This window comes from Nesoenas mayeri (assembly GCF_963082525.1).
Source record: "Nesoenas mayeri genome assembly, chromosome: W".
NCBI classification, from domain to species: Eukaryota; Metazoa; Chordata; class Aves; order Columbiformes; family Columbidae; genus Nesoenas; species Nesoenas mayeri.
Genome location: NC_137553.1, coordinates 694786 through 711256, shown reverse-complemented (window position 1 = coordinate 711256; position 16471 = coordinate 694786). Strand labels below are relative to the sequence as shown.

The 16471-nt window shown below is 44.3% G+C and overlaps 1 protein-coding gene across 1 annotated transcript in view; it reads right to left on the bottom strand.

Annotated features, from left to right (window-relative positions):
* Positions 1-16471, bottom strand: part of LOC308051448 (E3 ubiquitin-protein ligase RNF38-like) — a gene marked incomplete at both ends in the record, with an annotated part of 164476 nt that overhangs the window by 45514 nt on the left and 102491 nt on the right. Inside the window, 2 exons of the mRNA XM_080361884.1 lie at positions 7465-7632; positions 12516-12729. Of these exons, the coding sequence (XP_080218010.1) occupies positions 7465-7632; positions 12516-12729 (382 nt within the window). The remainder of the gene's footprint in view (positions 1-7464; positions 7633-12515; positions 12730-16471) is intronic.

The window sequence follows — 16471 nt, the reverse complement described above, 5'->3', positions numbered from 1 at the left end:
GGTTCCACTGCTAAAATTCCACCTTGCTCCCCCTTAGGATGGATCCTTACACCTTAGAGTAACTTTCGGGGAAATATTCTGAATAAAGAAAACTTGAAATGATACTTTACTCAAATGTGGCTTAAATGTGGAATTCTGGGGTTTAGTGCTGTATTTCAATTAATGTTGTTTTGCAGAACTTTGGAAAAAATTTGGTGAACTGTGGTACTGTAAGTTAATTTGCCAATTTTGAGGCCAGAAAAGAATTTAAATTGTTAAAATCTGTTTCGCATTGGAAAAAAAAAAAAACATAAAACAAAAAAAAAAATCAAACCAACAAAAAACACAAACAAAACAAACACCTAAATGCTATGATAGATGTGAATTTGGAAGAGGTTGTATTTAAAAGTTGCTAGAATATTAACTGATTTGGATCTAGGAAAATAGAATAATGGATTTATGTTTATTATACTGGTTTTTGACATCTGTAAATTGTAAAAGGTAAATGGAGCTAAGGAATGTAACTATTGCTGAGCTACTTGAAATTGCATATAAAGTGTATTATGGTTGGAATGAAATGGGAAAACAAAAGAGCAAAATATCCCAGGCCTGTGTGCAGCTCATTGTAACTGAGAAGTTTCCCAGAGCCTCCCACTTCGGACCAGTGATTATACCAGCTGCGTGACCTTGGTTATCTCTGAACTGCAGCAAGAAGAGAAAGAAAAAAAAAAATGGAAAAACCTGGCTGCCCGCTTTTAAAGCAGTGAAAGGGGGGTTCTCTCTCCCCCCACTGCAGCGCTGTAATACTGAATGGAGCAGTCTGAGGGTGAAGTTTAAAGGCATCCTTAGCAGACTCATAGTTCTAATGAAACTGGAAAATTAAACCAAAAATTTGTTAATAGACTTATTCCGTGGTAACTAGTTGTAAGAGACTTCTTAGTAAATTCACCATGCTAGTTTTTGAGGTCATGGGAGAGAACGAAAGAAAGGCTGTTTTTTGAGACCAATGGAATGCCAAATCTGGAACAAAGTTTTAATACATGAATTCTTGTAGTTGCCAGAAAGTCCTATACCTCTCTTAGGTTAAGATTTGTTACGTAAATTGTAAGCTCAAATAACGTTTTCTGAGAATTCTGTTTAGTTGCATGGCCTACAAGAAGCTGCTGGGATGGTGCAGATCTGCTTGCTGCAAGTGAGAAATCTCCAAGGAAATTTCGAATGCTGTTGTATTTCCACTGGTATTAACAGCCAATGTTTCTATAAAGCAAATACTACACTAATGAATATGAAACAGGACTTTGATCCAGAAAAAAAAAAAAAAAAAAAAAAAGTCCAATAAATATGACAGCCAAAATGGAGTTGGAAACTTTGAGGAATAAATTTATGAAAACCTTACAGGCTGACTGCATTCGATTGGACTTGCAGATTTGTCTGTTTATAGCTACAACATAGAAACAACCTGTGGCTATTGTGGGACAGTATGATGAGATTGCTAACAGACTGATATACCGATTGTTACTCTGATTAAGAAATGCAGGGAATGAATTTAAGTCTTAATAGGCCATGATCCTTTTGTCATATATGTACCATTTGTGAAATTTAATTCTGATTTTTTTTTATTTGTAATCTATGTCTCTATAAATTGCACTAGCTGGTTTTCTTACCAGCACAGCTTTTGGCATGCCTAAATGTAAAATGTAAATTGCTGCAGAACCTGCAAGTCTTTAACATCAGGTCACAGACCATACGTGTGTCTGGTCTGATCCTACATACTTGCAAAGTTTTTGTTGATGGTTCTGGGCAGTCTCATAAAGCTGTAGTGGTTTGGCGTGACGATAACAATTGGTATCATTCTGTAAAAATTATTGAAGGTTCAGCCCAATGAGCAGAACTTGGCTCAGCTTTACATTACTTAGAGCTTTTAAGGAGGAACCTCTAAATTTGAATTGTGATTCTGAGTACGTAGTCAAGGTCCAACGCACGTATCTGATTCTGAACTGTGTTTTTGTTTTGGTTTGTTTTTTTTAAAACAAAAGTGGGGGAGAAGTAGGGAAAACACCACAAAACCAATTGTCAAAAGCATTGTATGTGATGAATCCCTTATATCTAAGTGGTGCAGCCCAAATTTGCCCTGTGATGAAACACTTTGCAAGTGTGACCCAAAACCATGCTAAATCAGAAAGAACCTACATTAGTTATGGCCAAATCACTAGTTAATGGTCAATGGAAAAGGCCACATCAATTGATAACCTGGGGGAGAGGTTCTGCTTGTGTCTTTACAGATCAAGGGCCGCAATGGTTGCTGGCACGAAACGTGAAACCTGTGTTATCTTCCTGACAATGATTGTTGCAGCTGCTGTGTTTTGGATGCCCACACAGACAAAGACTAACATGTGGATTACTTTAGCCAACATGACTGACCAGGACTCTATATGCCTAACTACGATGTCTCCAGAAAACCCGTTCCACACATGCTTGGCTGGTGTCTTCCTTGATGGCTACAGCAGCATCACACGACTGTTTCAAAATAGTGGTCAATACAGAGGCATTGCAACGAACTGTAATAATACTAACATGACACTTTGGATTAATTGCCTCCTGGAAGCAGACATTGAACCACAGGAACTGGAATTGCTGGCATCTATGCCCATGGACACTTGTATCAACCTGGTTTGTGAAAAGTGTCAGAACAATATATGAGAACATGAATGGATAAACTGCAAATTATTAATGCTACCCTTGGTGACTATAGAAATGAAACTCGATGGTGTAATGCCTCGCAGAAGAATCCAAGGACTTTCATTGATAATGTGGGAGAGCGACCCCAAAACCTCCTGTATAGTGTATTCTTGATCTGTGGAGACAGAGCCTGACCAGGAATTCCTTCTAATGCTGTTGGAGGACCATGTAGTTTGGAATGATTAACTCTCTTAATGCCCAATGTATCTATGATAATAGATCACAGAAGAGCAAGATGAGAAAAACACATTTTGCATGCATATGAGTCAAAATGTGATGATAATGTAGATTTTTGGGGATCAAGGTTAAGGGTTTTAGGATCTCTTGTATCTAGTGTTGGCACAGCTAAAAGCTTTAAATATTTTAGAAAAATTAGGATGCTGGCTAGTTAAGCAAACTAACAGAACTTCTAAGGCTTTAAGTGGACTTTTGTTAGATGTAGATTCTGTCAGACATGCCACACGGCAGAGTAGAGCCGCGATAGACTTTTTGTTATTAGCTCAAGGACATGGGTGTGAAGATTTTGATGGGATTTGTTAAATAAATTGCTTAGTGGTTGGGGGTTTTTAGGATGGTTGTTAGCAGTAGCAAAAACAGGACTGATTGTTTTGATGATTGTTGTGGTTGTGTTACTAACGTTGCCATGCATGATTTCTCTGCTGCAAAGGGCCCTGCAGCAGACAATGAAGGCAATTTTTTTAGCACAAAAACAAAAAGGGGGAATTGTGGGGGACTACGGTGGGTCCGTGGATTCCCTGACGGAGGGCATGGGAACAGAAATTAGCCCTGAAGATATGAAGGCCTACCCGTGAGAAAGATGGGAGTAAAGGAGTATCCGGAGATGTTAAGGATGTACCCGTGAGAGAGAAGGGAGTCAAGAGTAACATTGATGATAGCAAAAATAGCCAATGAGATGTTAGTGCTGTAACTTGTAACCAATAGTGAAAAGACACATGAACTGGTAGAATTGTATAAAAATGCACTTGTAGCAATAAATGGCACCTATTACTTTCATCTTGAAAGAACTTGGTCCATGTCGTTTGTCCGTCTCAACCGCGACAAAACATCTACCTCATAGAAGAAGGGGAAGATGCCATTCTGTGTTTCTTCCACTGAATGCCTCTCAGAGGAGAAAAGGTAAAAAGTATAATTGTTAATTGTCTCCATGAGATGGTTCCTGAAGTACAGGGAAGGCATCAGTGCAAGGCCCAAACACCAGATGAGGCTCAAGGCCAGTGCTTTTATCATAATTTTCCCAGGCAAAACACCACTATGTGCTGCAGAGCACAGCAAATTGCAAAAGTCAAACCCAACCTTTAACAAGCTCTCAAATTTGACATACAGGAAAAAAAGAGAGCATGGCATGGCTCAGATAAACCAATGTCAAGGACAGATAAGTCATCATCACAACCAGCAATTGTTAAACAGATATAAGTTCCCTCCAACACACTCTGGTCAAATCTGTTGTTATCTCAAACTCTTTGAGCCCCATGTTGCACACCAAAAAGGACTGTTGTGCTTTAACCCCAGTAGGCAACTAAACATCAAACAGCTGCTTGTTTGGTTGCTCCCCTCCCCCCAGTGGTATGGGAAAGAGTAAAAGTGTGAAAACTCATGGGTTGAGATAAATAGAGTTTAATAGGGAAAGTAAAAGCTGTGTGCATAATGGTCTGAAATGCAAGGTCTGTACTCTGCTGCTTGCCTTCCTTGCTCCCCTCAGGATCCTGTGCTCCACTCAACTCAATGCTGCCACTGATTACCACATCCTCAATTAGTTCTTCCTTGTTCATGAACAGCAGATCCAGCTGTGCATCATCCTAGTTGACCCATCCAACAGCTTATTATAAGTTTTTGTCATCGTTCACCCCCTGCAACATCCTCCAGAAGCCTCCTGGACTGTTGCTGTCCCATTGTTGCCCTTCCAGAAGATGTCAGGGAGTTTCAAGTCCTCCATAATAACCAGGGTCTGTAATCTGGAGACTTTCTCAGGTTGCTTAAAGAAGGTCTTGTCTCCTTCTTCACACTGATCAGGTGGTCTGTAACAAGCTCATATCATGATATGACACCTTACTAGTCTCTTCTCTGTTCCTGACCCACAAGCTCTCAAATATCCTGCCATACATTCCATAGAAGAATCAAAGAATCACAGAATGGTTGGGGTTGGAAGGGACCTCTGGAGATCATCCAGTCCAACCCACCTGCTAAAGCAGGTTCACCAGAGCAGGTTGCACAGGATCATGTCCAGGTGGGCTTGAATGTCTCCAGAGAAGGAGACTCCACAACCTCTCTGGGCAGCCTGTTCCAGTGCTCTGGCACCCTCAAGGTAAAGAAGTTTTTCCTCATATTCAGATGGAACCTCCTGTGCTTCAGTCTGTGCCTGTTGCCTTTCATCCTATCGTTGGGCACCACTGAAAGGAGTCTGGTCCCATCCTCTTGACACCCACCCTTGATATATTTATAAGCATAAATAAGATCCCCTCTCAGCCTTCTCCAGGCTGAACAGCCCCAGCTCTCTCAGCCTTTCCTCATAAGAAAGCTGGTCCAGACCCCTAATCATCTTTGTAGCCCACCGCTGGACTCTCATAAGTACTTCCTTGTCTTTGTTGTACTGAGGAGCCCAGAACTGGACACAGTACTCCAGATGGGGCCTCCACAGGACAGAGTAGAGGGGGACGATCACCTCCCTCAACCTGCTGGCCATACTCTTCCTAATGCACCCCAGGATACCGTTGGCCTTCTTGGCCACAAGGGCACATTGCTGGCTCATGGTCAACCTGTTGTCCACCAGGGACTCCCAGGTTCTTCTCTGTACTGCTGCTTTCCAGCAGGTCCACCCCTAACCTGTACTGGTGCCTGGGGTTATTCCTCCCCAGGTGCAGGACCCTGCACTTACCTTTGTTGAATTTCATCAGGTTCTTCTCTGTCCAGCCCTCCAGCCTATCCAGATCTCTATGAATGGCAGCACAGCCTTCTGCTGTATCAACCACTCCTCCCAGTTTGGTATAATCGGCAAACTTGCTGAGAGTACACTGTCTCTTCATCCAGGTCATTGATGAACAGGTTAAACAAGACTGGACCTAACACTGACCCACTGACCACTAGATACAGGCCTCCAACTAGACTCCGCACTGCTGATTGCAACCCTCTGAGCTCTGCCATCCATCCAGTTCATGATCTATCTCACTGTCCACTCATCCAACCCACGCTTCCTGAGCTTACCTATGAGGATGTTGTGGGAGACAATGTCAAAAGCCTTGCTGAAGTCAAGGCAGACAACCTCTACTGCTCTCCCCTTATCTTCCCAGCCAGTCACATCATCATAGAAGGCTATCAGGTTGGTCAAGCATGATTTCCCCTTGGTCAATCCATGTTGACTACTTCTGATAGCCTTATTTTCCTCCACATGCTTGGAGATGATGTCCAGAATGAGAGCTCTATATGCTTGAGCTACTCCTTCATTTAAGGGGCAATCCCCTCTGCTTCCTTGCCTGTCTTTCATAAAGAGATGCTAGGTGTAGCTGTACCATTTTATAAGACCATGTCCAGATAAACATTCTAGGTAAGATTCCTAATAGTGCTTGATGAACTTCAAAAGTCTTTTCCTGCAAGCATGTAAATGTATGTAGTATAGCTGCTAATGGATAGGGTAAGAGACCAGATCATAAACCAGCATCCATTTTGAGTCAAAAATACATGAAAATATGGTACAATTCTATGAAGGGGGCAGGGAAGCACAATACGTTTAGTAGCTCAAAAGCCTGCACTATTATATTGTGCTGGTTTGACTGAAATCAAGTTACTTTTCTTCATGCAGTAAGAACTTTTTCTCCTTTGTAACTAGCATCGTCTTTTGTTTAGATTTACTATGAGAATAATGAGATAAAGATGCTTCTTCCCTGGGATAGCGTTAATGTTTTTCTTTCAGTAGCTAGCTGTGTTTTTGAGTAAGTATGAAGAGAATGTAAGAACTCACTGATATCTTGTCTGTTGTCAGGGAAACCAAGGACTTCTGCTATCCAGCTGCAGGGGCAAGTTGGTAGGAGAGGGGCACAGACAGGACAGCACCTAGATTGACATCCAAGTTGATCAATGAAATATTGCCTACCATTAGTGTCATGCTCAGTATATAATTGGAGCCAGCTTTTTCAGCTTGTGAGTTTTATTAGTTCAGGTTTTCTGGTTTGTTAGTTCAGTTAGTTCCATTCAGGAGTCCTGTTCCATTGAGAGTTCAGTGTCAGTTTGGGCTTTTGCCATTCAGCCATTTTGCAATTGGCCTTTGGGCCTTTCTGCCTTTTGCCTTCTTTTGCTCTCTTGGTGGGATTGGCATTTCAGGACCAGGGTGCTCTTCCTCTGCGGGACTGGCTGTTCAGCATGACTGAAGTGATTGCATTGAGTATCTTTTATTTTATTATATATATTTTTTAGTTTATTATTATTATTATTATTATTGACATCTTATTAAACTGTTTTTATCTGAGTCCATGAGTTTCCCCCTTTCTTTTCAGTTCTTTCCCTTATCCCACTCAGGAGGTGGGGGGAATGATCAAGTGGCTATCATGGTTGCAACCCCAGTTGCTAGCTGGGGTTAAACCAGAACATATATATCATATTAGAATACTAGAATTTACCCCAGAAAATAATAGTTTTTCTTTTATATCAGGGAAAGTTGTCTGGGAAGTGAAACTCCAGGCTTTCCACCTCCTAAGTCTAAGTCTAGAGTCAATATAACTAGGGAACCATACTTACTGGATGAGGCACACTACAGATCGGAAGGTGCTGTCCACTGAATACCACAGAACAACCTGGGACCTGCTGTGTGCTGCAGGGTGGTATGTGCTGGGCTGTACAAAGTGGAATTCCATGTGGCGCTACCGTTGTCACCGTGTATGAGACGGGGACTGTGCCCTGATGGATCTGCAGCAAAAACACAAGTGTATGAAGTAAGCTGTTACAAGGGCTTTGAACAGTTATGGCATGGCATAGAAAACAAGCTTTCACCTAACATAACAAAAAAGTATTTTTTACTCCGAAGGTGTTAAAGAAGGGAAATAAATGTAATCCCTGTCCTTTATGAAAAAAAAGATCTTCTAATTGTAGCATCACTCTTCAGACAGTGCTTTTAGGACAAGGCCAGAAAGGAGCTCTCAAGATGTTAAGTCCTCCAAAGCACTGTTAGAGGCACTCAAAAACATCTAAAATTCAGCAAAGCTGCCCTTCCCACACACTAAGGTTAGTTCTTAGGGAAAATAGACAGCAATAACTCCTACGTAAAAGCCAGTCAGAAAAAGGAAGGGAGGGGAACCCTATAAGTAGCTAAAGAATCTCTTCAACTCGTCCTTGCTGCATGATTAAACGTTAATCCAGAGACATATCTTTGAAGAAAAAGAACTTCAGATAGACTTTCTTTCCTGGAAAAAAAAACCAATCTCTGAATGCCTACATAAGGCAACACTCCAGGGATGTGTCTTTAACATGACTGACAACAGTAGCTGAAACTAAAAATCTGGCTACAGAGCAACCACGGGAGATTTAAACGTGGTAAACCGATGTGCATAGAGGTGGCTACAGTAAGAGCCGAGGCTGGGCATGGATTGAGGAGAGGAGGAGGAGATCGCAGAGACATGGTCCTGCCGAAAGAATCGCTGTGAAAGTGGCTGATCTTGCGAGAGGGGCTGAAGTGGAAGGGGTATTGCCAGGAGTAACTGCAGATTTAAATGCCCTCCTAGGGAGCGCAGGTGACCAGGAGCACAGCAAAAAGGGCCAGCAAACAGGGGTGAAGCAGTTAGCACAGCAGTTTGTGCAAGCAGGCATGGCAAGCAGGCAGGGCAAAGAAGCTCAGCAAGCTCAAGTGATTAACCTCACTTGATTGTTGTCACCCTCGCAGAAGGATCCGACTATGGTATCCACTCAGGGCAAAGGTAAGTACTCTGCACTCAACAGGAAGGAGGTGGCAACCCAGACAGAGCTGCCAGGGGAACATGCAGCCACACTCGGAGTGGCAGGAGAAACACCCTCTTACCCACTCCACCTTCCCAGGTGCCTCTGTCCAACAGGCATGAGGGTCTGGATGTGGAATGCAGCAACTTGAGGAATAAGGGGAAATGGCAGCAAGTTCCTGCCCGGTGCACAAGGAGGAGGGTCCCTACTGTGACCACCCTACCTTCCCAGATTCCCTTGCAAAACAGGTATGAGGCCTTGCAAATGGAACCAAACAACCACATTGAGGAAGGCAGTTCCACTAAGTTGGGGATGCTACAGAGGACAAGTCACCCTGCGCCCTCCATCAAAACAGCTGCTGTAAAGAAAAAAAGGCAGGTTGTGGTTGTAGGAGACTCCCTTGTAAGGGGAACAGAAGGCCCTATATGCAGACCAGACCCACTTCTTAGGGAAGCCTGCTACCTCCCTGGGGCCAGGGATAAAGACGTAAAAAGAAAACTTTCTGCTCTGGTTAGGTCCTCTGACTATTATCCCCTAATAATTTTTCAGATAGGCAGTGATGAAACTGAAAAGGGAAAAGTAAAGACAATCAAGAAAGACTTCAGGGCCTTGGGATGCATGGTCAAGGGATCAGGACCACAATTAGCATTCTCCTCTGTCCCCACAGTTGCAGGGTACGACGAGGAAAGATGCAGAAAGACCCACCAGATCAATACCTGGCTGCAGGACTGGTGTCACCAGCAAAATTTTGGGTTTTTGATCATAGATTGTCTCGCATAGCACCTGGCCTGCTAGGGACAAATACAATACACTTGTCTCAAAGGGGAAAAGAATCCTGGGACAGGAGTTAGCAGGGCTCATTTAGAGGGCTTTAAACTAGATTTGAAGGGGGAAGGGAGGAAACCAGGTGTGGCACAGGCATACCCAAGAGCAACATGCCAGCAACTGAGGGTAGTCTTAATGAGGCCCTTAGGTCTGCCATCCCAGTGGAGGTAGGGGATGGAGAGCCGTACAGTAAGAGAAATACAGGGGTTATTGATGTGTTAGAAATGGTGGAAGCATTTGATGATGGCCACAAAGGAATTAGGCCTTCTCACCAGAAAAAAAGTGGCAGAATCAATGGCCCAGCTGAAGTGCATCTATACAAATGCACGCAGCATGGGCAACAAACAGGAGGAGCTGGAAGCCATTGTGAGGCAGTAAAACTATGATACAGTAGCCATCACAGAAACATGGTGCAATGACTCTCATAACTGGAGTGCTGCAATGGATGGCTATAAACTCTTCAGAAGGGATAGGGGAGGAAGGAGATGAGGTGGGGTAGCCCTGTATGTTAGGGAGTGGTTTTGTTTGTCTGGAACTTGATGAGGGCGATGATGGGGTTGAGTGTCTATGGGTGAGAATCAAGGGGAAGGGCAACAAGGTGGACATCCTGGTGGGGCTATATTACGGACCACCTAACAAGGATGAAGAGGCAGATGAAATATTTTGCAGGCAGCGGGGAGAAGTCTCCTGATTGCTAGCCCTTGTTCTTATGGGGGACTTCAACCTACCAGATGCCTGCTGGAAATACAGCACAGCAGAGAGGAACCAGAGGAACATTCAACCCTGTTGTCATCTTAATCAAGCTCCAGACAGTCAAACCACTCCCTATCATACAGGGCTACCCCACCTCCTCTCCTTACTTGTGCTCCTGATCCCTTAACCAGTCATCCCAAGGCCATGAAGTCCCTCTTGATTGCCTTTAGTCTTCCTTTTACAACTTCATAACTGCCTACCTGAAAAATCAGTAATGGATAGTAATCTGAGGGCCATAGCAGGGCAGGAATTTTTCTCTTCACATTCTTGACCCTGGCCCCAGGGAGGCAGCAGACTTCCCTATGAAGTGGGTCTGCTCTGCATATTGGGCCTTCTGTTCCCTTCAGAAGGGAGTCTCCTATGACAATAACAAATCTTTTTTTTTCTTTATGGAAGCAGTTTTGACATAGAGCATAGGGTGACTTAACATTGGCAACACCTCTGAGCTAGATGAACGATCATCCTTGTCGTTGTTTGGTTCTATTTTCAGAAGCTCATACCTGTTATGCACAGGCACCTGAGAAAGTGGGGTAGTCACGGAGGAGACCCACCTGCTGTGCTGGTCAAGAACTTATCACCATTGCTCCCTATCCCTTTAGTCACAGTGTTCATCCAGGTGGAGAGAGGATAGAGAATCCTCCGTACCATGTGTCCTGTCTGCCTGACAGGCCTGTCCCAGGGAAGGTAGGATGCGACTCCAGTAGTCAGTCTCCTTCTCAGACTCCCTGATACCCCTCAACCTACTCACCTTCTCCCAGAGCTCTGCCACTAAGTGGAGAAGTTCCTCTACCTGGGCACACCTTCCACAGGCTTACTACTGCTGTCTGGTACTGGCCTAAGAGTAGGGCACTCCCTGCAGCCTGACAGCTGGATAGCAGCCTGTTCCCATCAGAGCTCTGTCTGGGAAGCTGTGTCAGTAGTAGCAGGTGCAGAGTTTAAAGAGGCCATGGCCTTCTGCTGGGTAGATATAATTGCTCCATGTCTAAGCTGTCAGAACTACAGCATCCTTCCTGCATACCCTTCTATGTGAAGTGCTGCACAAACTGCCATGCCATGCCCTTTCTGACACGCCATGCCCTGTTGTCCACTCTAATTGGATCACACTCTTAGGGGCTTCTTTATATGGGGGGGGAGATGGGCTTGTTTGCCATTGGTCCTGGTCCCCTCCCAGGTCTTGTCAGCAGTTGTCATGCAAACTGCAGGTTCCTGTTGGGTCTCTTGGTTCCCCCTGAGTTTTCCCTGGTCTCAGGAAACCTCCCTGTATATCATGCTTGAGTGCTATGCTGTGGATTGTGCTGGCACTGGAGCTGCTAGCCTCGGTGACTCAGTGCTAGTTTCAGTTACACTGCATTTAAATCTCCTGCCGTTGCTGCTGGCTCTGCCTGCAGGCTCTTGGCAGGTCTCTCAGCTTCCTCTGAGGTTACTCCAGTTCAGGAAACCCCCCTGTACACCACACTAGAATGACCAGCTCTGTCCCTAGTTAATGGATGCAACCACATACCAACAAACACACTTGGCTGCAGTGTACTGATTCAAATAAGAAAAGGCTATATCAATAGGACAATTTCCTTTAAAGAGCCTCTATTACAGAATCCTACTCCTCTTCCTGCCTCAGGAAGATCTAACTTATTTTTCTGGACTAACTGCAAATGTCATTTCCTCATGCCATTTAAGGAGCTGGTTGAGGCTAGAATGAGTAATTTAGTGATGAGATGATATTACCATGAGTTCAGAGAATCATATAATCGTTTAGGTTGAAAAAGACTTTAAGATCATCAAGTCCAACTGTTATGAGTTTTGCTGTTATGTAGGCAGTCAATTACATGCTTGTGAATTCTGTTTTTAAGAATGTATTTTAAACTATGTAAAGCACTTAAACCTAAAGAAAGATGATACATTATTACCATAGCATATGTTAAACTAAGTTAACTTCAGAAGCAGAAGAGTCACATTTCAAAGGTGGGATGCAGAGATCTTCAGAACTGTGCCAACACACACTGACAGAATGTTGACTTTCGCTCTATTAGAGTCTAGATTTTTTTTCTTAAGTAACAAATGTATCAATGTTTTCACTGAATGCTGCAGCTCTCTATGCACTGATACTACTCAGAAGAAAAAAAAAAAAAAAAGAAAAAAACACTCTACAAGACGACTAAAAGGAGTTAGTGTTATGTGACCTCCATTGCCAACTGATTGGTCAAGGAGAGTTCACTCATTTGCTCTCTTTGGAAAGGAATACAGAGATTAAGACATTTGCATCCATGTTCTCAACACGTTCTTACCTGATCATGAATGTCAACTATCACTGTGTTCTGCTGTGGTGGGTGAGCAGCTGGGTGCAACATATGATGGGATATACTTGGAGGGTTAAAGGCTTTGGGCTCTTCTATTGCTTGCTGCTGTCCATAGGAGAGATGGTGATAGTTTTCATCTTGGCTAACAGAATTGTATTGGGACAGGCGATCCCTTCTTGCTCTCTGACGGCGAACAGGAGGACTAAAATACATAAAGAAAAAGATGAAAGATCACATTAAGAAAAGTTTGTGGCACTGATAACTAGAAGCACAAAGAACTCAATAGTAAGGATATTTTTACACTAGAAAGTTTTGCTAGGCTGGGTATGTTAGCTTGTCATACAATCTTTCACTGAGAAAAATTTCTGAAAGCCCTAGCATAAATGCTTATTTCAGCATGAGTGCTTTGAAACCTAAAATCTGCAATTAGTAATAAAATCAGTTAATAAAAATAAGGGTCATAGATTTTAAGTACTTGCTAAATTAATAAGGTTCTGTTGTGGTTTTTGTTAAAAACAAGACCGGTTTCTCTTGTAGTGAATTTCCTTTCAGCTAAAGTCTTCTTAGTAACTGCACTTCTCTAAAGTAGGATACATGTTTTGGTAGACATAGCAATGGAATGCAAGGTCGCTGATAAGGATGCACATCCTGTAAGTGAGAGGGGCAAGGAGGAGCGAACTGAACAGGTGACTAAAACTGACCAGCTAAGTATTCCATCCCATCCACATCATAACACCATATAAAAATGGGAGAACACGAGGGTCTCTTTCTTCTTTGACTATGGCCGGCATCTGGGAAGGACCCTGCCTGCTGTCCCTGCAAATCTGAGCCCTAGTGACAGACCCTGCATCCTTGAATCCAGTTTCAGTTTGCTGCAGAGTCCAACCCAGGACTTCTGGGTGCCTGCTCTGCAGTTATTGGAGCAGTTCTGAGCTTTGCCGGGGAAGGGAATTCAAGATTGGGTTTGTATATTTTGTATTATTTTCTCTATTTTATTAGTAGCATTAGTACAACATTTTTAAACTTTTTTTCCAACTTGCAAGTCTGTCTCTCTTTCCTCCTATCGCCTTTCCTTAGTGGGCAGGGGGGAGGCTGGGAGGGAGAAGGGCTTAACAGAAAGCATCTGGCACGGTTTATTGTCACCCTGCAATCAAACGGTGACAGGTTTACAGATGTTAGGTGTTAGGCACTTGTTAGGCATTAAGTAACAAGAATGGTATTTGTTAAGATAAGCAGGAGAAGGTTAGGACACAATGCACTTGCTCCTAGAAGATAAGGTGGTGAGACCAGTGCAGAGACCGGCTTGAAACCAGTTACTACCACCTCTGCAGTTATGAGCTGAATAACAAAGGGACTGCACCTGCCCAGACTTGGGGTCAAGCAGAGGACAACCTGAGAAAAGACTTCTTACTTCATCCCAGGACCCTCGAAAGACCACCCACTTACTGACTGTACATGCACAGGGGACCATTTACATATGCTAAGAATATGCATATGGAAATGTAATGAATATGTATGATCTAGATGGATATAACCTGTGCCTGGAGCTCCTTCTGCTCCCCCCACTAGGAAGATGGATCCCCTGGGGTTGGTGACGCACCAGTAAAGGTGATGCTTGCTTTCAAAACCGCAAATTTTGGTGTTAGAAGTTTCTTCACTTAGCCGATTTAGGGTATCACTTCAGCATAGCTTAACAGAAGAGAGGAAACAAGAAGCAGCATTTTTAAAACATCATAGAATCTCCTGAGTTGGAAGAGGACCCACAAGGATCAGAGTCCAAATCGTATCTCTGCATATGACAACCCCACAGTTCACACCGCGTGTCTGAGGGTGTTTTCCAGTCCCTTCTTGAACACTGTCAGGCTTGGGGCCGTGACACCTCCCTGGGGAGCCTGTTCCAGTGTCCAGCACCCTCTGAGTGAAGAACCTTTTCCTAATGTCCAACCTAAACGTCCCCTGGCACATCTTCCTGCCATTCCCTCAGGTTCTGTCATTGATCACCAGAGAGAAGAGATCAGAGCCTACCCTTCCTCCTCCCCTTGTGAGGAAGCTGTAGACTGTGATAATGTCTCCCTCAGTCTCCTCCGGAATGAACAAACCAAGTGACTTTAACAACTTCTCACACAGCTTCCGCTGCAAATCCTTCACCGAATTTGTAGCTCTCTTCTGGACACTCTCCAGTAGCTTTGTATCCTTTTTGCACTGTGGTGCCCAGAAGTGCACCCAGTGCTCCAGGTGAGGGCACACCAGTGCAGAGCAGAGCAAGAGAATCACCTCCCCCGACTGGCTGGCGATGCCGTGCTGGATGCACCCAGGACGCGGTTGCCCCTCTTGGCTGCCAGGGACGCTGTCGGCTCACGTTCAACTTGACATCAACCAGAACCCCCAGATCCCTCTCCACGGAGCTGCTTTCCAGCATCTCGTCCCCAGTCTGTATGTACAGCCAGGGCTGCTGTGTCCCAGGTGCAAATCCAGCACTTGCTCTTGTTGAACTTCATGCGGTTGGTGATTGCCCAGTTCTCCAGTTTGTCAGATCCCTCTGCAGGGCCTCTCTGCCCTCCAGAGTGTCAACAGCTCCCCCCAATTTTGTGTCATCAACAAACTTGCTAATCAGTCCCTCAAGTCCTGTGTCCAAGTCATTTCTGAAGACACTGAAGAGTGCTGGCCCTAAGATGGATCCCCATGCAACCCGCTAGTGACTGGACGCCAGCCCGACTTTACCCCATTTGCTAGAACCCTTTGAGCCCGGCCCATCAGCCAACTGCTCACCCACTGCACTGTGTGTTTACCCAGCTGTGTGCTGGCCATCTTGTCCAGGAGGATACTGCGAGAGGCAGTATCAAAGGCTTTACTGAAATCCAAAAAGATCATGTGACAGGCTTCCCTTGGTCGACTAGGTGGGTAACCTTGTTGTAGAACAGAATTAAGTTAGTCAAGCAGGACTTTTCCCCTCATGAACCCGTGCTGGCTGGGACCAATGACTGCATTGTTGTTCAGATGTTTTTCAATAACTCCCAGAACAATCTTCTCCATGATTTTGCCCAGAACAGAAGCGAGTTTGACAGGCCTGTAGTTGCCAGTGTCATCCCTGTTGCCCTTCTTGTAGATTAGGACAACGTTTGCCAGCTTTCAGTCATCCAGGACCTCTCCACATTCTCAAGAGTGCTCAAAAATCACAGAGAGAGGTCTCGCTATGACGTCAGCCAGCTCTTTAAGCACCCTTGATGAATCCCATCAGGCCTCATCACCTTGCAGGGATCTAGCTGGAGTAGTAAATCCCATAAAAGTCTGGATTGATTGGGAGGTTATCATTCTCTCAGCCATGGTTTACTAGTCCAGGGTTATGAGGGCCCCTGTGGCGGATGCACTCGACCCCCCCCCCCCAGGTAAACCAGCAGCAGTTTGGTCCGGGCTCCAGAGGAGGTAAAGGCCTGAGCCGCAGCCAGGCCAAGAACTCCTTCCAGGAGACCCACGGGGAAGCAAAAGAGCACACTGAACGCCGGTGGCTTGTGGGCGCAGAGAGTCTTGTGCAGACTTTTCCTACTGTATGCGATTTGACTACGATGTCAACTACTTCATTCTATAAACACGACAGCCTGATGAGCCCACTGTGAGCTCTCCCTGCTACATAAGTGAGCTGTTATGGCAACGGCTTTACTACTCACAGGTCAGTGGATTATCCCAATTCAAGTTCGATGTTGATCATTTAGCTTAAGTAGATGCACACCAAATGTAATGGATTATTTAGAGATATAAGGTTGTATGATTTTTAATATACTTTTTGCTTCATGTTACTTGGTTAAGCTGGATTTGCTAAAATTTAGGCTGTAAAGTTCTGCTCATATTTACCAAAAGCAAATACCGACCACACTGAACACTTGTAAGATAAGGTCTAGTTTGCACTTTGCTAGGAAAAATGGAACTGGCTGGGAAAAATACAATCT